This window comes from Pleurodeles waltl, chromosome 12 (assembly GCF_031143425.1).
Source record: "Pleurodeles waltl isolate 20211129_DDA chromosome 12, aPleWal1.hap1.20221129, whole genome shotgun sequence".
Lineage (NCBI taxonomy): Eukaryota > Metazoa > Chordata > Amphibia > Caudata > Salamandridae > Pleurodeles > Pleurodeles waltl.
The window spans coordinates 665,793,378-665,813,779 of record NC_090451.1 but is presented as its reverse complement, the minus strand read 5'-3'; the positions used below and the strand labels follow the sequence as shown (position 1 = coordinate 665,813,779).

Sequence of the window (20,402 nt, the reverse complement as noted above, 5' to 3'; positions counted from 1 at the left end):
TGGGCACTCTTTGGTTTGTATTTCCTAATTTGTGGTTTCCTGTTAGGAAATCTCAAATTTGGAAATGCAAAACCATTTGTACCTGTTGGCCTTTAGGCCCATAGGAAACAATGGTGTAGCATTTCTTAAATAGCTATTTCCTACTAGTGAATCTTTGTCTGTAGGAGTCGCTACTAGGAAATCTCTATTTTGTACATTCCATTTTGCATTTCCTGAATAGCAATTTCTTAGGGTCTTCCATTTAGGAAAAGCAAAATAGGAATTTCAGACATCTGGCCCCAAATGTGTAAACATAATAAAAAAAATAAAAATGTCTATTTGCATGTGGCATGCATACATTTGGAAAATGTGAGTAATAGATGGCCCATTGTCAAACAATTTTTAAAAACAGGTATTAAAGCCAAAATTAATAGAGGGGTTGATATACTACCATTGACACTCAAGTGTGCTTTCTTTCCAAGTGGATGTGCACATGTGCAAGCACAAAATAATGTCACTTACAGTGAATCGAGTCAATGGCCTTCCAGTTATCCCTCTTCTTTAGGCTAGCATAGCTCGAAGCAAATTATTAAAGGCATTTGAACAGACAAATGGGTGAAGATGGCTGGCTGAAAGATCCTATACACATTTGTACTTAATACTTCGTTTGAAAACATGGAACTGGTGAGACCTAAAGCTGTCACGTGGCACAACATAAAAATAGCTTGAGACAGTGAAAGACATTATTTCTTCCCTTTTTAAAATCTAAACCTTAAACAGGAAAACACACGAAGAAATTGCTTGAAAGATATTTGAAAGCTGTTTAAATGATTTCTAAACGATTCTTAAAGCAAGCAAATGCATCATTGACATGGTTCAACGGAGTACTGAGAATCTTTTTCTCCTAGGAGCAGCCCGAGTACCAGAGATCGTATTGGGAAAGATAGGTAAATAATCTCTAGTGTGAGGAATGGCCAAATATTAGTTTATTGAGAAAGGAAAAATAAGGCCCATAACATGCACAGAAGGCCATTGCCAGCGCAGGCAGATTAGTATACCACAGTGAGCCAGTGGTGGTAACTGTCAACCCTGGGATTCTCGTAAGGGGCGTAGCTTCAAGGGGGAGTATAGCCCCCTAATAAATGTAAAGTAAATGTAAGCAAATAATTGGTGCATGTGCTTTCAGTCGGGTATGGTGAGGTGTCTGTCGGATGTCACCAGGGGTTTTTACACAGACAAAAACGCACACACTCTCTCTCTCCTTTCTTTCTGGAAAGACTCAAAAATGTTGGTTATTTCTCAAAATAATGCTCTTTCTCTCACATAGTACACCTATCAATCCGCGTTGCTCTCCTTCTACTGCCTCTTAAGCCCCTCTTGTGCGCCTTGCTGGTCGTGTAATGTATTTTAACATCATGTGCCAGTGTAATTGTCGGAAATCTGAAGATAACAACCCCTTCAAATCATGCTGACCAAGCTGCGCTCCATTAGGGTGAAACTTAGTCTCCGATTCTGGCCTAAGTAGCCCAACCGACTGACGCTTGTAATAGAATTGCACCTCTCGGGCCTGCCATCAGGTGGCAGCAACGACCGGGTCTTGGACGCGGACGGCGCGCAGAGCAGAAGCGAGTGCGTGAAGTTCTCATTTTAGATGTTTGTCAATTAACAGGGTTTGTTGAGTCCCAGCGTCACGTGTCGGGGGTAGCGCCGAGCTAGTGCAGCGGGGACCCCCACACTTCTGTGTACATTCGTAATTTTACAATAACCTAACCCTCATTGGGTAATTCGCAAAGGGATCTTTCATCAGGGTATGTTTAACATTTTAGATAATATCCTTGTCTCAAACTTTTGAAGAGACAGAGACTTTTTTTTTTTTTAAAGTACGAAACATCTTGTCAAATAAACTTTGTAGTAAAGCGTGCCACAAAGTGCCCTTGAATAGGAGCCGTAAGGCCACTAAAAATAAACACTGATGCCTACTCTACGGGGTCTGCGGCGCAGATCACTGGACCAAAATTGCTTTTACAGTCCAGGGTGGTGCCCAGTACGGGTAGGGGAGGGAGTCTGACCCCCAGCACAGGTGGTCGGTGCACGGCACCTCGGTGGGTTTGCGCTGGTGGGACTGTGAGGCGGTTGCACAGTTGGGGACGCTACAATGATGGAAAGTGTGAGAGGTTGTCTTTTCGGGCAGTGTGAAACGCTGGCACCGCTGGTAAGCGCGAGCATCGGCGCGGATGGGCGGTGTAAGAGTGTTGCCCTGAAGGGGGCTGTGGGGGTTTGCCCTGGTGCGAGGAGAGTCCTGATGAGCAGTGGCCGGAACCTGCACTGGTGAGAAGTGCGGGGTGTTTCCAGTGGGACGTGACGGAAGCTTGCACCGGGGGTGGTGGGGACAGTATGAGCAGGTCTTGCTGTTGGCTAGTACGAGGATGTAGTATTGATGCACAGTGTGAGAAGTTGACAGCTTGTACAGTGTGAGAATGCTGTGCGCCGTAGTGCGGAGACAGGATTGCTGATGTGTGTGAGAGGTTTATGCTGATGCGGTGTGAGGAGCTTACAGCTTGTGCGAAGTCCACACACTGATGTGCGATATCAGGCGCTTGCAATGGGCTAACACTGATGGTAGGCGGAAGGCGGAGGGTGCAGTATGGTGGGTGAACTGCATAATGTGAAACCAGAAAACCTGGTATGAATCCTGGCTTCCCCACTTTAGCAAAATGTGTGATCCTAGACAATTCTTTTATTTCACTTCTGCCCTTTTTCTTCATTAGTGCATACAAGGGAACCTCAAAGTACTTGACTTCAGGATGTGCCCTGTGCAAAACCTTCTCCTGTGTTTAATTTAATAAACTGTTCATGTGTAATAAGAACCCAGGCCACCCAAAGACTGCCCATAACAACTGATGTGCCTATTAGTTTACTAATGGCATAGTTTTCAGGGTGGCGGGGTGAATGTTTCTGGATTTATGTTTGAAAACCATCACTTAAAAAGCAAATACTTCTCAATACACTGATATAATCTGATGTACTAAATTGAAACAACTCTGTATGTTAATGAAATACAGTTTTGATTTTTGAAGAGACCTTATTATATTTATAAAATTTGGTGCAGTAGGTCTTTAAAATGAAAGCTTTCCTAAAGGTGCAGGACAACCGAGTTACTTCCTTTTTTTTTGCCTCCAATTAACATTTCAATAAGAGGTTTCCTTTAATTTAACATATTTGTAATCATTGTGCAGATTTGAGTAAACAGCAGCCCAGTCCTGCTGTTAAGCAGAGGGCCGCATGCGGCCCCCGGGCCGTACTTTGAACATCACTGCAATAGTGGGTAGTGCGAAGAGCTTACACTGATGCTGTGAGAAGCCTGCAATGGTGGGTCGTGCAAAGGGCTAACACTGATGGGTGGTTTAGGCGCATCGCATGCAGTGGTGGGTAGTGTGAAAAGCTTACACTGATGGGCAGTGTCTAGAGCTTGCACTGGCTTGTGCTAGGAGTTAGCACTGATGGGCAGTGTCAGGAGCTTGCACTGGCTTGTGCTAGGAGTTAGCACTGATGGGCAGTGTCAGGAGCTTGCACTGGCTTGTGCTAGGAGTTAGCACTGATGGGTGATTCTGATGGGCACTGTCAGCTTGCACTGATCGCTTGTGCTAGGAGTTAGCACTGATGGGCAGTGTCAGGAGCTTGCACTGGCTTGTGCTAGGAGTTAGCACTGATGGGTGATTCTGATGGGCACTGTCAGCTTGTACTGATCGCTTGTGCTAGGAGTTGGCACTGATGGGCAGTGTCAGGAGCTTGCACTGATCGCTTGTGCTAGGAGTTGGCACTGATGGGCAGTGTCAGGAGCTTGCACTGATCGCTTGTGCTAGGAGTTGGCACTGATGGGCAGTGTCAGCAGCTTGCAATGGTGGGTTGTGCAAAGAGCTTACACAGATTGGTGGTGTCAAGCGCTTGCAATGGTGGGTTTTTCGAAGATCTTACACTGATGGGCAGTGTCAGGTGATCGCAATGATGTGTTTTTTCTATCAACTCTTTTAATTAACATTTTATGCATGAACAAACAGTATAAGCATATACAGATGACACAGTTACTAGGATATTCCTTGTCTGGCCAGGGTACATCAGAAACAGAGAATTGCACAGTACTGATCTTGGCTTTCCAGGAGGATATTGGGGTGTGGCGGTGGAAAAGACTACTGTTTTGCACACTACATAATTCATTTAATAACCGTATTCACTAGCATAGAAAATTATTCAACAGGCCGCATTCAATGCAGCGTTTACCCAAACTGCCGTTCGGGTGAGATACATTTATTTCTGCTTGGGACACCTAAAGACGTCTGCACCAAGACCCATGAAAGCCTGCCTCCTTCTGTGTTCAGTCAATCCTTTTAGAAAACCAGGACCTCCTAGATTTACTGAAATGCACCGGGCAGATGGCGAAAAACTGCGACTTTACCAGCAAATCCGGGCTGCCTGGTGAATCTATGTTCATGGTATTGTATTGAAAAAAGGTGACCCCTCTCACGGTCAATACAGAAAAAGCAAAAACTTCACAGAAGAACACGTATTTTTAAAAGCTAGAGCTCCAACAGGATTAAAAAGGTGCAGAGTTAACACTTCAAGTGGGAAAATCGAGAAGAAACTTAAGGCACTAAAAATAATATCAAAGTACGGACAAAATCTGTGCAGTTTTACAGGTTAGTCTGTCCAAATAGTGACAGGTGAAGGTAAAGATTTTGGACTGGTGTGTGGAAGTCACTTAAACAGTTTGACTCCTCCAAACTCGATATCCTCGAGATGCTTAGAGGCTATTTTGAGAAAGACGACATTGGATCCACAGGACTCTCCCAAGATGTCCGCCCTCCCCCCATGCCATGGGACAGGTGCCAGCCAGCCATGTCTAACAAGCAGAATATAGAGCGCTTCCCAGGCCTGACTTACATATTAATAACTTAAAAGGACAGCACAAGCTTTTCGTCTTTGCACCAGTATCTCGCTCACAGGGGTGTTAACTCCCACACAACTGCTGTTAAGTCTTACATTTTATTTCACAGAGTTCGATACGTGTAAAAAATCCTAAATTGTGAAATGCAAAGTGGCTTGCTTCGCGTCACTAAAATAGACAGCATACGGAAATCTAAATGCAACCGCAGACGCTAAATCAACGATTTCACAACATTATAAGACAAACAGCCACCTATGGGAATCCAGGCGCTGCTCCCAATTGCCAAAGGCTTTATAACTGCAATAAAAAGGACAGTCAACGACATACAGTCAGTGATCGACTTCCAAGGGAAATTGCAAAGTGCTGTGCTTGTTAAAAGTTAAAAGAGCAATCTCATCAAAATGAACATCAGGTTCCAAAATAGATTGTGCAGTGGGTGTTATCAGGTTGTCAAAATACTGAGTGCTACGTGGGTTCTAGTCATTGAAACAGAGACTCAGCTAATTACAAAAACAAAAGGATAAATGGAGAATTGCAAAGTGGATATACTCGAGCCATTCCAATAGGCAGCTGATGTATGGGTATAGGGATCAATGGAGAATTGCAAAGTGGATATCTTTAAAGCATATACAGTAGGCATCGCAGGGAAATGAATGAAGGACCACTATCAATTGAAAAGTGTATAACTTCAAGCAATTAGAAAGTTTGTTAACTAAAGAAAATAAAGGACAACTGAAAAGTGGACATATTGATGGCAGTAAAGCGAAGCCTCGATTACCTGAAAACAGGCCACATTACATGTGGATTGCACACCCTAAACATGGACATGCAGTTAGCTGCAGAAATCAAGGTCAAATTGGGGACAGAAAGTCAATGGTGTCATGTCATTAAAATTGAAAATCAGACAGTGATGGAAATCCGGCCCTACTGCATACTAAAGGCAGATAATATCAGAACATTATAAAGGACAATCGTCAACACTGGAGGAACAACCAGACTGCTCAGTGGGTTTTTTCATATTTAAAAAAAAAATATAGCCTACTAACAACCCATTGATTGCAAGGTCTACTGACTTTGCAAAGCACATTGTTACAAACAATGGAAGTTATGGTTTTGAGTTATGGCAATCAAGTGTTCTTGGGTTTTGCTTCCTCAGGTCTTTAAAGGACAAGTTTGTTAGCATGAAGTGATCCCTTGGACTGAAACATTGTGACCCATCTCAGATTCAATGGGACCTAAGTACATGTAGATATAATACACATGTACCACTTATAGACCAACACATAACATAAATCATCAAGCATTACTGGAAACATTTAGGGTCCTTATTTGACAGGAAAGGAGCAAGCATAGGTCGATCTGGTAACCCTATATTCAGAGAAAGGGTGAAAAATAAAAGATGGCCTAGAGGTTACCGGGAAATGAGCAGGCCTGAGAAATTGTCAAAACAGATGGAGACCCAAGCTGACATCTTGAGGTAATGGGTTTGCTGAATAAGTATTGCGGTCAAGAGTTTACAGTCCCTTGCAGACTTAAAAGGGCTATCAAATCTGATTGGCCTTTATCTGCTGTCACATCCTTTAAGCTATGACGTTTTAAGCAAGGAGGTACGGGTCACTCATTGTTCAAGAAAAGATGGACAACATATCCCTAACAGTAAGTTCAATTATCAGCTATTCCTTGACAGAAATAATCTTTTTTTTAGGATAGAGTGGAAGCCTCTTAATCAATCTGAGCCAGGAGTTTTCATCACAGTGCCGGGAAATAAACATGCATGAGGTGCTGCAAGAAGTGGTGAGATCTGGTGGCTTTCCTAATATACTCTTTATTTACAGTAGGAATTAAAAGACATGGTGTTCTAATTCCAGGTTAAAAATTGACCTGAGAGTCCCAAGTTGTAGAAGAGGGAGAACTAAAGCCTCCATGAAAGAGGCTACGTGAAGATCAGGGTAAAGGATAAGGGCAGGATTTAAATAATCCTGGATGATGGAACACCAGGCGGACGTAGGGTTGTGGATGTAGGATGAAGTCACTGAGGATTGGCAGTTTTTATGTTTTCTTCTGCTTGCGACCTGAGGAAAAAAAACAGAAAAAAGACTTTAGAGTGAGGATGATTGGTCTTGTATGACCAAGATTCTTTGGTACAGGAAGGTAGATGGTTGTGTACATATCAGAAGTTCAGTCTTGGCCCCATCAATTATTATCTCGTAGTACAGAGGAGAATTAAATACTTCAACTAGCTAGTTGCTTGTCATTCTTCCCCTGTCCGCTAGCGACTGTGAGCCCCTAGAGTCCCCACACACATTGTGATAAATGTGAGAGAAACTGTACCTGCAATCAGACAAAACCTGAAGTTTTTATCCTGGTAATTCAGGATCTGCAATGTTTGTCCTCATGAGGCGTAAACCTCTTAGTTACCAGAAAGTGGTGGGACTAATCTATCTGGTAAAATTAACTACAGCAACTGCTTTGTACGATTGGTCACGATTATTTTTAAGAGTGAAAGTCTGAGCTAAGTACATAGACTGGAAGAACCAACTTCTTACTTTGATTCCTGAGCCCAATTCCTTAAAATGATGGGTAATGTACCAGAAGTTCTCACTTGTAATCACAGAAATTAAAAAAAGGCCTGAAGGTAATATAGACAAGGAAGGGGACAAAGAGCACCACTGACTTTAGATACCAGGAAGCACAATAATATTTCTAAAATTCAGATTTTACATTTTCATACCACTGTTAATTAGAGTTGTTGCTACTATTAACCTCAATGTCACTTATTTTTATTAACCTGAGAAGTAAGAAATATTGTGTCACCCAGACTAGACTCTGTGATATGCAAGTGGCTTACACATTACGCAGACTAACATACCTTATTATTCATTGGCAAAACCAAAGGTCGGCTATCCTATTAAGAGTAGTTGCACCACAACATGGTACACAGCACTATATGATCATGCATAAATAAATAAACATATGCTCACGTGTCTCAATGTTTCTGGTGATGGCCACAGAGGCACGGGCGCGTGGTCCCTGCTGTGTGAAGTGGTAGCCGAAGCGAATGATGGATGGGCAGTTCTCCACCATCGATGCCATCTCCATTTCCACAGAGTCACCCAGATTGTGACGCTGGAAGGAAAGACAGATACCATGGTCAAGTAAGAGATATTGTTGGGTGCCCCTGGGATACTGACACCAAAACCAAAAAGAAAAGCAGGGTGCTCTAATGCTTCCATCTTTGACAACTATTCAAATGCTATTGATGCATTCATGACGTTTCTGGGTTTCACCTCACTCCCCAAAGTTTTCACTGACTTCTATTGAAAAAGAAATAGAATTTGAATACCTACTGGTGTCGTAGGACTCTTACCATGGAGGTAAGACTGCTGGTTTTGGGCAGCACCACCGCATGTGGGTGACTGAATCGATCCCACACTGTCTGGGGGCAGTCAGCCTAACCCTTTTAGCTACCTAGCAGCACCTCACCCAAACCTAGAAACTAAAGGCAATTTATGGCAGCCTGACACATGACACTGACTTCTCAGGGAAGTTGTGGTAGAACAGATCTTACCCCTTTCTCCTAGTTACATAAGTCTCATACATTCAAAAGCAGACAGAGAAATGCAGGAAAAGTTTCAATATGTTTTACTGAAGCTACTGCATATGTGAAAAAGCATGAGCTGCAATTATTATGAAATGAAACACAATACAGTTATCATTGTGACCATGAGCGTGAAACAGATGAACAGTCCCACCATCCCAGCACACAAGTTAATCTAGAATACCAACCTACAATTCTAGCATCTATGTGAGAGCATAGCAGTGATAGCACTTCTCTGCCCGTACTAGTCCCTGCAAGGAAACTCCAGGTCTTGAGTAGCTGCTGCCGGGACCACGAACCTCAGGGAAGCCCAGGAAGGAGCGCGAGAGGAGGGGCGGGGCGTGCCTCCTCCTTTTTCAAAGCGTGTAAAGCGCTCAGCTGTCTCCCGTTGCTGCCGGACCACGAACCTCAGGGAAGCCCAGGAAGGAGCGCGAGAGGAGGGGCGGGGCCTCCTCCTTTTTCAAAGCGCGTAAAGCGCTCAGCTGTCTCCCGCTGCTGCTGGGACCACGAACCTCAGGGAAGCCCAGGAAGGAGCACAAGAGGAGGGGCGGGGCGGGGCCTCCTCCTTTTTCAAAGCGCGTAAAGCGCTCAGCTGTCTCCCACTGTGCGGGACGTGCGCGGGCGCGCCCGGGCCGGTCCTGTGCCCGTCCAGGGACCGGAGGAGGCTGGGCTCCCCCTCTTTCATCTGCAGTAAAGAGACTTGCTTGCCACTCAAGAGACCACAGATTATTCTATACTACACAGAAGTACAGTATATGGTCATATATGGATACTACTTAAACTGAGTAGTGCTGTGTATCATTTGTAGTCGCTATCAATAGCAGGTCTCTTTTACAAGTTTCCCTGCTGTTTTATCTGGTGGCTACTATTTCGAGGGCTGCATTTAAACAAGCATCTGCCGACGAGTGGGACGCAGCTACCATCCAGAAAAGGCTTGGCAGGCAGGGCCAGATACTCCAGTGGCAGGATATTCAATATACAAGTAAGGGAATAATTATTTTTTTCCTTGTATTTTGTATTTCTTGATTTTACGATTATCTCTTAGTATGGGGAAAAGGAAGGCTGTAGATTTACCAGCGCAAACCAAGGGAACAAAAATAGCGAAAAAACGCCAAAGTAGACCTCTGAATCTGGGTCCCTCTAATAGGTCAAATCCACTTGACGAAATAGATCTCTTACTCGAAGAAGTCGAGTCTATGTTAGGTACACAAACGATGGGGGTAAATAACTCAAAGAAAGGCCCCCCTAAGGATAGGAAAATCCCGGAGATATTTAAAAAGAAGGAGAAGAGGAACCCTCAAGATGTAACAACAGAGGTTGATGGGGATGGGGGCCTGCATAATTGTAGGGACCCCACTCCAAACCCCATATATAGTATAGCAAGTCCTTTATTATCCCAGGGGGGTTCCCCACACGCATCATATACACCACCTTTCCCTTCGTTGAGTCCGTGATCAAGGTGGTTCCAAGTTTATTGTGTACTAATCGCTTTGAACCACTGTTAGAAATAGAGGATTTTCCCGCGCCTATGAGTGAGCCCAAGCTTGTAGCTGGAATATCCAATCCTAGTATTATCCCGTTGACCCCCGAGTCTGATTTGTAAGGCAACGAATCTGTAGCCAGTAAAGACAACCTGGCTACAGTTCTCCAGAGAGTCGATGAAGTCAAGGGGTTAGTCCTAGTATTAATAGATCTTATGAAGAGCAACCTTGTGCACCAGCGTAGAAGTAACTGTGCTTGCCAAAGGGTTTGCAGGGCTTGTGGGGAGGCTAGGGGAAAGAAAATAAGTTACTTACCTGTAACTGTGGTTCTCCAGTATTGGTATCTTTCATAGATTCACATGCTTGAATCATTCCCCGTCGTCGAAGTGGGAGTCCCACGGTACATAGAAAGCAATAAATAGAGAATTTTCTTTTTTTCTTTTCATTGACGTCAATAGGAAAAAACATTTTCAATTGTAGAACTATCAGCCTCTTTAGAAAGAGCCCAAAATTCAGCCAATCAGGCGTGACCACCCCTTTAGAACCCTCAGCACAGAGGCTCAGTCTCTCAGATTTCTACGCACTAGAGATTACAAGAAAAAACCAAAGGGTCGCGTGTGAATCTATGAAAGATACCAATACTGGAGAACCACAGTTACAGGTAAGTAACTTATTTTCTTCTCCAGTACTGGGGTATCTTTCATAGATTCACATGCTTGAATCAGAATAGCCAGCAGTAGGAAAAAATGTTTGAGTTCTGAAAACACCAAAAGTATGCCTGTGTATAATGCATGCTATCTGAACTCATATAGGTAATTAACATTTGTAAATCAACCGTTAAACATATTACCTATATCAAATATATATATATATATACACACACACACATAGATATATAAACATATAAACATAAAATGATCTTTCTAACAGTGCATAGAGGATGGAGGGTAAGAGGATATTGGCTCACCTTATGCAAATAAATTACGTAATACTGCTTGTCCTACTGCAGCATCCATTCTGTCCGTAGCTTCCAGGCAGTAGTGCTGGGTAAATGTGTGAGCACGTGTCCATGTTGCTGCCCTGCAGATCTGGCTCAGAGGGACTCCTGCGAATAGAGCTGCTGAAGTGGATACCGCTCTAGTGGAGTGCGCTCTGACACTGGATGATAATGGCTTCCCTGCCAACTGGTGGCACAACTGTATGGCAGAAGAGATCCAGCGCGCTATGGTCTGCTTAGTAACAGCTTTACCTTTATTGATCCTTCCATAACTGACAAACAGTTGTTCAGATTTACGGAAGTCGCTTGTCCTTTGTATATAAAATTTTAAACAGCGTTTAATGTCCAGAGAATGTAGTGCGCGCTCCGCTGCAGTTTGTGGATTTGGAAAAAATGTTCTGAGAACCACCGGCTCATTTAGGTGAAAAGACGATAGAACCTTAGGTATAAATTTTGGATTAGTTCTCAAAATGACCACCTCTGGCTTGAATTGGAGGAAAGGTGGAGAAATTGTGAAGGCTTGGATATCGCTAACCCTCTTCGCTGACGTCAAGGCCAGAAGGAGGGCTGTTTTAAAAGAAATGAATTTGAGGTCCACCTTATGAATGGGTTCAAACGGATGTTTCATTAATTGGGAGAGCACAATATTCAAATGCCACTGCGGTGAAGGATGGTGAATTGGCGGAAACATCCTAAACAAACCCTTGAGAAATTGTTTTATTATTCTGGATGACCATAAAGAAGGTGACTGAGACGTTCGTTGGAAACGGGATATGGCAGCCAGGTGCACTCTAATAGATGAATGTGAAAGGCCGGATTTAGCCAAATGCAATAAATATGGCAGAATCTGTTCAGGAGAGGACCTTAGAGGATGAACGTTGGAAGTTGAGCACCATAAGCAAAACCTCTTCCACTTGAACTTATATGTCCGGTTTGTAGACTGAGCCCTGGCACAGGCAAGCACCTCCCTGCACTCTGGAGGGATATCTAGTCCATCGAATTCATAGAATTCAGGAGCCAGGCTGATAAACGAAGAGATGTCAGGTTGGGATGACGAACCTGACCCTGGTTCATTGTTAACAAGTCCGGTATTGTCCTTAGTCGAACGTGAGGCTGCTCCGAAAGTAATAGAAGTTCTGTGAACCAGAACTGGCTTGGCCATCTGGGAGCAATTAATAGAACTCTGCATGGCTCCCTCTTTATCTTTTTCAGAAGTCTCTGGATGAGTGGAAGCGGGGGAAAAGCGTATGCATAAATCCCTGACCATCTGATCAAAAAACGCATTCCCCTTTGATCCCTTCTGCGGTCGCCAGCTTGCAAAGTGTTGGCATTTCTTGTTGTCTCTGGTCGGGAACAGATCCAGACTGGGTTTGCCCCAACGACGAAAGAGACGCTCGAGAACTGACTGAGTTCCCACTCGTGGCAGCTGGTTCGAGTCCTGCTTAGGGCATCTGCCCAGGTGTTGGTGATACCCGGGAGATGTTCTGCTCTGATGGAAATTCGATGTTGAATTACCCAGTGCCACAGCTGCTGCGTTTCTAGTGATAATGCTCGAGATCTTGTGCCTCCCTGTTTGTTGATGTAATGCATGACTGTGGTATTGTCTGTTCTTATCAATACTGAAAAATTCATGATGTTTGTGAGGAAGGATTTGAGTGCCAAGGCAACCGCCCTTAACTCCAATACGTTTATGTGAAGAGTCGATTCCTGAGTGGACCATTTCCCTCTCACTGAAAGATCCTGCAAATGAGCACCCCATCCATCTAGGGATGCATCTGTTGTTATTATGTGCATCGTCTTGTCCTTCAGAAATGACGGACCTTCTGAGACGAGGGGAGTATCCTTCCACCACTTGAAAGCCTGTCTTGCTGATGGGGTTATTCTGATTACATCGTCGAAAGAGCCTTCTATTTGTTTCCATTGATTGTCTAACTGCTGTTGAAGTGTCCTCCTGTGCAGACTACAGTTTTTTATCAATGGAATGCAAGACTAAAGCATCCCCAGAAAAGACTTGTAAGTCCGCACTGAAGCGGACTTTCTTTTGCTGAGACGTGCTGCTAAATCTCGAAGTTTCTTTCGCCTGTCCTGTGAAGCAGAGGCTTTTGCCTGGACAGTGTCCAAGATGGCTCCTAGAAAGGTGATGTTCTGGGTAGGATCTAGGTGAGACTTGGGGTAATTGACTGTCAAGCCCAGAGCTCCGAAAAGAGATAGACATGTTTCTGTGTCCCTGGCAGCCTTCAATGTTGTTCGTGCCTTTATTAGCTAGTCGTCTAAATACGGGAACACCTGTGTCCCTAGTTGTCTGAGGTGGGCTGCCACCGGTGCCAAAACTTTGGTGAATACTCTTGGGGCCGACCTGAGGCCAAAGGGTAACACTCTGAACTGGTAGTGAGTGCCTGCAACCCTGAATCGTAAGAATTTCCGATGATTGGGGTGAATGGGAATGTGGAAATATGCGTCCTGAAGATCTAAAGATGTCATAAAGTCCCCTCGGTTGAGTAGGCGCAGGACGTCTTGAAGGGAGATCATGCTAAAAGACTGCTTCTTGAGGTATTTGTTGAGCGAACGAAGATCTAAAATTGGTCTCCAGTCCCCGGTCTTCTTCCGAATAAGGAAAAAGCGGGAGTAAAAACCTGTTCCCCTCTGGCTCCTTGGTACGATCTCTATTGCTCCCTTCTTCATTAAAATAGCAATCTGATCCATAGGCTCGTTGAGATGGGCTGGCGGGGAACCTCTTGGTGGTACATGTGGGGGAGGTTGGTTGAATTCTAGTGTATGCCCTCGGTTGACAATATCCAGTACCCATTTGTCTGAAGTTATTTTGGACCACTGGTGTAGAAATTTGGAAATTCTGCCCCCTATTAGAGTGTTGATATAGGGGCTGGGTGCAGGCATTCGATGAGGGTCAGTGCTTTCTTGTCGTCTCCTTGGCCTTGTAAGCCGACTTTCCTCTCGTTTGTTGCCTGAAATGAGTGGATGACTGTTGTCAAAAGGGATGCGGTTGTTGCTGGCCAAAGCAAAATTGTCCTTGGTAAGAGGAGTATTGACGATATTGTTGAGCGCCTCCTCTGTACGAAAAGGTTCCTCTCCCTCTCGCTCCCCGAAAGGGCTGTCTCTTGTATTGTAGTGTTGCCAGAGATCTGGCTGTCTCAGTGTCTGCTTTAATGGACTGTCACGCATCATCCACATGCTTGCCAAACATGAGCTCGCCATCATACGGCATGTCCAGGATCTTTAATTGTACTTCCGGCCTAAAAGAAGTAGCTTTGAGCCACCCCTGGCACCGGAGCACGGCCGCCCCGGCCAACTGGCGAAAACCTGTAGAGGAGACGTCTATGGCAGAGTCTATGATTTCAGCCGAAATCTTTTCACCTTCCTGTAGAATCTTGCGTGCTTCTACTCTACTATCCTCAGGTAACATGTCTATGAATTGTGACATGTCAGACCACATCTGGTGATCGGATCTCCCTAGGATTGCTAGAGAATTTGCTGCTCTAACAGTGGGGGCCGCCATAGTTGAGAACTTTTTCCCTATGGAGTCCAACCGACGTCCTTCTTTGTCTGGGGGGCAGTCAGAGATGCCGATGGATTCCTGGACCTCCTCTGAGCTGCCTGCGATATGACCGAATTAAAGAAATTTAGGGTGGCTAATCAAACATGCTGGAGAATTGTCCAGTGCCTTATATTTCTTTTCAAGTCTCAGCAAGACTGCGGGAATGGAGGATGGAGTCTGCATCACCTTAAGGCCTTCCTCCCAAATGAAGTCAACAATGGGTATGGCCCTTACAGATTTCCTAGTGTCTTCCTTGAAGTCATAAAGAAAACAGTCTGACTGCTTCGATGTAATTGGCAGCTGGAATCTTTTCGCAGCTCTTTCCATAACACTATGGAAGCCACCAATATCCTGTGGTGGAGAGTCCACTGGTGGTGGTGTAGATGGAGATGGAGTTTGGAATGAGTGAATCCGAGTCCTGAATCTCACCTTCTTCTTGCTCGTCCTCGGATGAAGGTGGAGCAATATCTTGTGCAGATGAAGGCGCTGTGGTAGGATCCGGAAATTCCGATGGTCTAGCAGGGGTGGACACTGGTGTCTGCGGAGGTTGCACCGGGGTAGAAGAACCAGGTGGAGGAAATCTCGAATAATAATCCTGCATCATCTGTTGAAGGTTGGCTATCAACGAGACAGGCATCTGAACTGTCTGTTCCTGTTGCCCTTGAAGTTGTAGGTTGTAAGGAAATGCCTCCTTGGCATGGTTGCCCCCTGACTTTTTGCCTTTGCTGATGCTATGTTTACAATTGAAAGTGTGCTGAGGCCTGCTAACCAGGCCCCAGCACCAGTGTTCTTTCCCTAACCTGTACTTTTGTATCCACAATTGGCAGACCCTGGCATCCAGATAAGTCCCTTGTAACTGGTACTTCTAGTACCAAGGGCCCTGATGCCAAGGAAGGTCTCTAAGGGCTGCAGCATGTCTTATGCCACCCTGGAGACCTCTCACTCAGCACAGACACTCTGCTTGCCAGCTTGTGTGTGCTAGTGAGGACAAAACGAGTAAGTCGACATGGCACTCCCCTCAGGGTGCCATGCCAGCCTCTCACTGCCTATGCAGTATAGGTAAGACACCCCTCTAGCAGGCCTTACAGCCCTAAGGCAGGGTGCACTATACCATAGGTGAGGGTACCAGTGCATGAGCATGGTACCCCTACAGTGTCTAAACAAAACCTTAGACATTGTAAGTGCAGGGTAGCCATAAGAGTATATGGTCTGGGAGTCTGTCAAACACGAACTCCACAGCACCATAATGGCTACACTGAAAACTGGGAAGTTTGGTATCAAACTTCTCAGCACAATAAATGCACACTGATGCCAGTGTACATTTTATTGTAAAATACACCCCAGAGGGCACCTTAGAGGTGCCCCCTGAAACTTAACCGACTATCTGTGTAGGCTGACTAGTTTTAGCAGCCTGCCACAAACCGAGACATGTTGCTGGCCCCATGGGGAGAGTGCCTTTGTCACTCTGAGGCCAGTAACAAAGCCTGCACTGGGTGGAGATGCTAACACCTCCCCCAGGCAGGAATTGTCACACCTGGCGGTGAGCCTCAAAGGCTCACCTCCTTTGTGCCAACCCAGCAGGACACTCCAGCTAGTGGAGTTGCCCGCCCCCTCCGGCCAGGCCCCACTTTTGGCGGCAAGGCCGGAGAAAATAATGAGAAAAACAAGGAGGAGTCACTGGCCAGTCAGGACAGCCCCTAAGGTGTCCTGAGCTGAAGTGACTCTAACTTTTAGAAATCCTCCATCTTGCAGATGGAGGATTCCCCCAATAGGGTTAGGATTGTGACCCCCTCCCCTTGGGAGGAGGCACAAAGAGGGTGTACCCACCCTCAGGGCTAGTAGCCATTGGCTACTAACCCCCCAGACCTAAACACGCCCTTAAATTTAGTATTTAAGGGCTACCCTGAACCCTAGAAAATTAGATTCCTGCAACTACAAGAAGAAGGACTGCCTAGCTGAAAACCCCTGCAGAGGAAGACCAGAAGACGACAACTGCCTTGGCTCCAGAAACTCACCGGCCTGTCTCCTGCCTTCCAAAGATCCTGCTCCAGCGACGCCTTCCAAAGGGACCAGCGACCTCGACATCCTCTGAGGACTGCCCCTGCTTCGAAAAGACAAGAAACTCCCGAGGACAGCGGACCTGCTCCAAGAAAAGCTGCAACTTTGTTTCCAGCAGCTTTAAAGAACCCTGCAAGCTCCCCGCAAGAAGCGTGAGACTTGCAACACTGCACCCGGCGACCCCGACTCGGCTGGTGGCGATCCAACACCTCAGGAGGGACCCCAGGACTACTCTAAGACTGTGAGTACAAAAACCTGTCCCCCCTGAGCCCCCACAGCGCCGCCTGCAGAGGGAATCCCGAGGCTTCCCCTGACCGCGACTCTTTGAATCCTAAGTCCCGACACCTGGGAGAGACCCTGCACCCGCAGCCCCCAGGACCTGAAGGACCGGACTTTCACTGGAGGAGTGACCCCCAGGAGTCCCTCTCCCTTGATCAAGTGGAGGTTTCCCCGAGGAACCCACCCCTTGCCTGCCTGCAGCGCTGAAGAGATCCCTAGATCTCCCATTGACTTCCATTACAAACCCGACGCTTGTTTCTACACTGCACCCGGCCGCCCCCGCGCTGCTGAGGGTGAAATTTCTGTGTGGGCTTGTGTCCCCCCCGGTGCCCTACAAAACCCCCCTGGTCTGCCCTCCGAAGACGCGGGTACTTACCTGCAAGCAGACTGGAACCGGGGCACCCCCTTCTCTCCATTCTAGCCTATGTGTTTTGGGCACCACTTTGAACTCTGCACCTGACCGGCCCTGAGCTGCTGGTGTGGTGACTTTGGGGTTGCTCTGAACCCCCAACGGTGGGCTACCTTGGACCAAGAACTAAGCCCTGTAAGTGTCTTACTTACCTGGTTAACCTAACAAATACTTACCTCCCCTAGGAACTGTGAAAATTGCACTAAGTGTCCACTTTTAAAACAGCTATTTGTGAATAACTTGAAAAGTATACATGCAATTTTGATGATTTGAAGTTCCTAAAGTACTTACCTGCAATACCTTTCGAATGAGATATTACATGTAGAATTTGAACCTGTGGTTCTTAAAATAAACTAAGAAAAGATATTTTTCTATATAAAAACCTATTGGCTGGATTTGTCTCTGAGTGTGTGTACCTCATTTATTGTCTATGTGTATGTACAACAAATGCTTAACACTACTCCTTGGATAAGCCTACTGCTCGACCACACTACCACAAAATAGAGCATTAGTATTATCTATTTTTACCACTATTTTACCTCTAAGGGGAACCCTTGGACTCTGTGCATGCTATTCCTTACTTTGAAATAGCACATACAGAGCCAACTTCCTACATAGGTGATTTTGATCTTGCTGGTCCGAATAAGGCTGGAGATCTTCCTCTTCATCCTCCTCCTGGCACTTAATGCGTAGTTCAGATGGACTACGTGCCACCGGAAAGAAACCATCATCAGAATAAACATCATCGTCATCATCTTCGTCAGCAAATAGATGCTGCAGAGGTATTGGTGTGACCTTACTGGGCGATGTATGCGATGGAAGTAATAGAGAAGACTTGCTCTTTATAGGTAGAATTCTCTGCGGCAGGTAAGGAGATGCTACAAAATGAGGATATTGAGTCGTCGACGGAGCCGCCGTCGACGGAGCACTCGTCGATGGTGTTCTCGTCGACGGAGTCGTCGTCGGTGGAGCCGCTATCGGTGCCGTCAGCGTCGACGAAGTTGCCGTCGACGGTGCCAATGTTGACAAGCTTTCCGTCGACGGGGCTGCTGCCGACGGGGTTGTCGTCAACGGGTGCGTCGTCGGTACTTTCGTCGGTGAGATCGACGGAGATGTTCTGAATTTACTCGTCGATGAGTGCGTCGACTGTAAAGATTTCAGCTTCTTACCCGTCGACGGCCTCTTTGTGATCTTCAGGGTGTGAGCCGACGATGGACCATACTTCAAACTCACCGACGTTATCGTCGTAGATGACAGTGGAGACGAGGTTACGATCATAGGCGATGAAGGAGCCGTAAACGTGGCCGTCGCTGTAGTCGTCGACGAAGGAAGGCCTGCCGCCGACGAAGCGCTCGTCGACGGTGTCGTCGACTGTGTAGATTTTCTGGACGCCAACGGTGGCAGTGAACTTGAGGACTTTTTGAGCTTCCTTGATGAAGAAGCAGGTGTGGATGGCTCTGAGTGAACCTTGCCACACGTTACCTTGGATGTTGAAGGTTGCTCCTCCGGCTTGTCCTTAAATGCATGCAGCTTTTTAGCTGACTTACTGCTCTTGGGGGACAGGCTCTCCACAGACCTCTTCCTTTTCTTTGAGGTCACTGAAGTGTCACTCTCTTCCTCCTCAGAAAGAGCTTCTCTGGCCTTTATTTTCTGAAGCCAAAGTAGGAGCCTGGCTTCTCTGTCCCTCAGAGTCTTGTTGGGAAAGGTCCTGCAGATCTTACAGACCTTGACCTTATGCTCTGGATGTAGGCAGTAGATACATTCTTTGTGAGGGTCCTCACAGTGAAGTCTTAATTTTCCACAGGTCCCACAAGGTCTAAATAAACCTTTTCTTGCTGTAGACGTGATGGAAAAATACTACAGTAAGAGCAAAAGTGAAAAATTTGAAGATTTTCTCTTGAAGAGATAGAAAAACTGAGCAGAGCTCAGGGAGACTCCCTTACACACGAAGTGCGGTAGAAAATCTGAGAGACTGAGCCTCTGTGCTGAGGGTTCTAAAGGGGTGGTCACGCCTGATTGACTGAATTTTGGGCTCTTTCTAAAGAGGCTGATAGTTCTACAATTGAATGTGTTTTATCCTATTGACTTCAATGAAAAAAAAAAAAACATTTTCTCTATTTATTGCTTTCTATGTACTGTGGGACTCCCACTTCGACGACGGGGAATGATTCAAGCATGTGAATCTATGAAAGATACCCCAATACTGGAGAAAGATGTATTCTCCTCTATTGTCCCAATTAAGGGGGCTGAGACAAGGGGTAATTTTTGTCTCTCCATTAGAGGGGGGACAATTTTATCAGGGAGAGAAGGTCACCATTGTGACCCCATTAAAGATAGCTTGAGGCCCAAAGGGAAGCTTGAAAATGCACCCTGATACAGAGACCGTCAAAGAAATTGGGCGAGTAATTCAATTAGTGACAGAGCCAGAGGTGGGATTAGCAGACCTGACCTCCCGGAAATTGTTCAAGAGGACAGTTCCACACAATCCCCCAACAGGCCATATAAAATCTCCTATAACAACAAAATTTCCTCCCGTAACAACACTGGGAACATAGTTAATAAAGAACAGGATTTGTGCACAAGCTATGGATCAAATAAAATCTATTTGACTAATGTTCCAAAATTATCGCCAGGGTCAGCTGAGAACCAAGCCTCTTTGATTAACAAAGTCATACACTGGATACGCTCCCGATAAAATTGCCTCTCTGACATTCGCTCTGATATAACATCGGCTGAGAGAAGTAGCATCCCAGGAACCAATTTTGATACAATTACTATTTATTTTGAAGATAAGACCTTGGTGACTCAATTAATGGACTTTGACTCTTGTACCCATTCGAACAGTGCAACAACTAGGGGGGGGAATAAGACTCAAGCTAGACCCACACAATGGATTAGATGGTTCAACTAGCTCCCATGGAGGCGCTGAATGCAAGGTAGCTACTGACCTTCGGTCGTTGCCTGATCCTGTATGACTGGCTACTGAATCAGTGACTCATGTGGTGGCCTGCTCCAAGGTCTCACATGTTAAGGGGAATGATAAGTTACCATCATTAGACATCTGTAGTAATGATTTGGGCCTGGTGGATGCTGGCTGTTTAACTAC

General features: G+C 45.6%; 1 protein-coding gene across 3 annotated transcripts in view; it reads right to left on the bottom strand.

The window, feature by feature from the left end:
* Positions 1-6,726: 6,726 nt before the first annotated feature.
* Positions 6,727-20,402, bottom strand: part of TMOD4 (tropomodulin 4) — a 109,694-nt gene continuing 96,018 nt past the window's right edge. For all 3 annotated transcript variants that reach the window (XM_069218480.1, XM_069218482.1, XM_069218481.1), the window contains exons 9-10: positions 7,903-8,047; positions 6,727-6,993 (exon numbers count right to left, since the gene is read on the bottom strand). In XM_069218480.1, the coding sequence (XP_069074581.1) occupies positions 6,971-6,993; positions 7,903-8,047 (168 nt within the window). In that variant the 3' untranslated portion in view covers positions 6,727-6,970. The remainder of the gene's footprint in view (positions 6,994-7,902; positions 8,048-20,402) is intronic.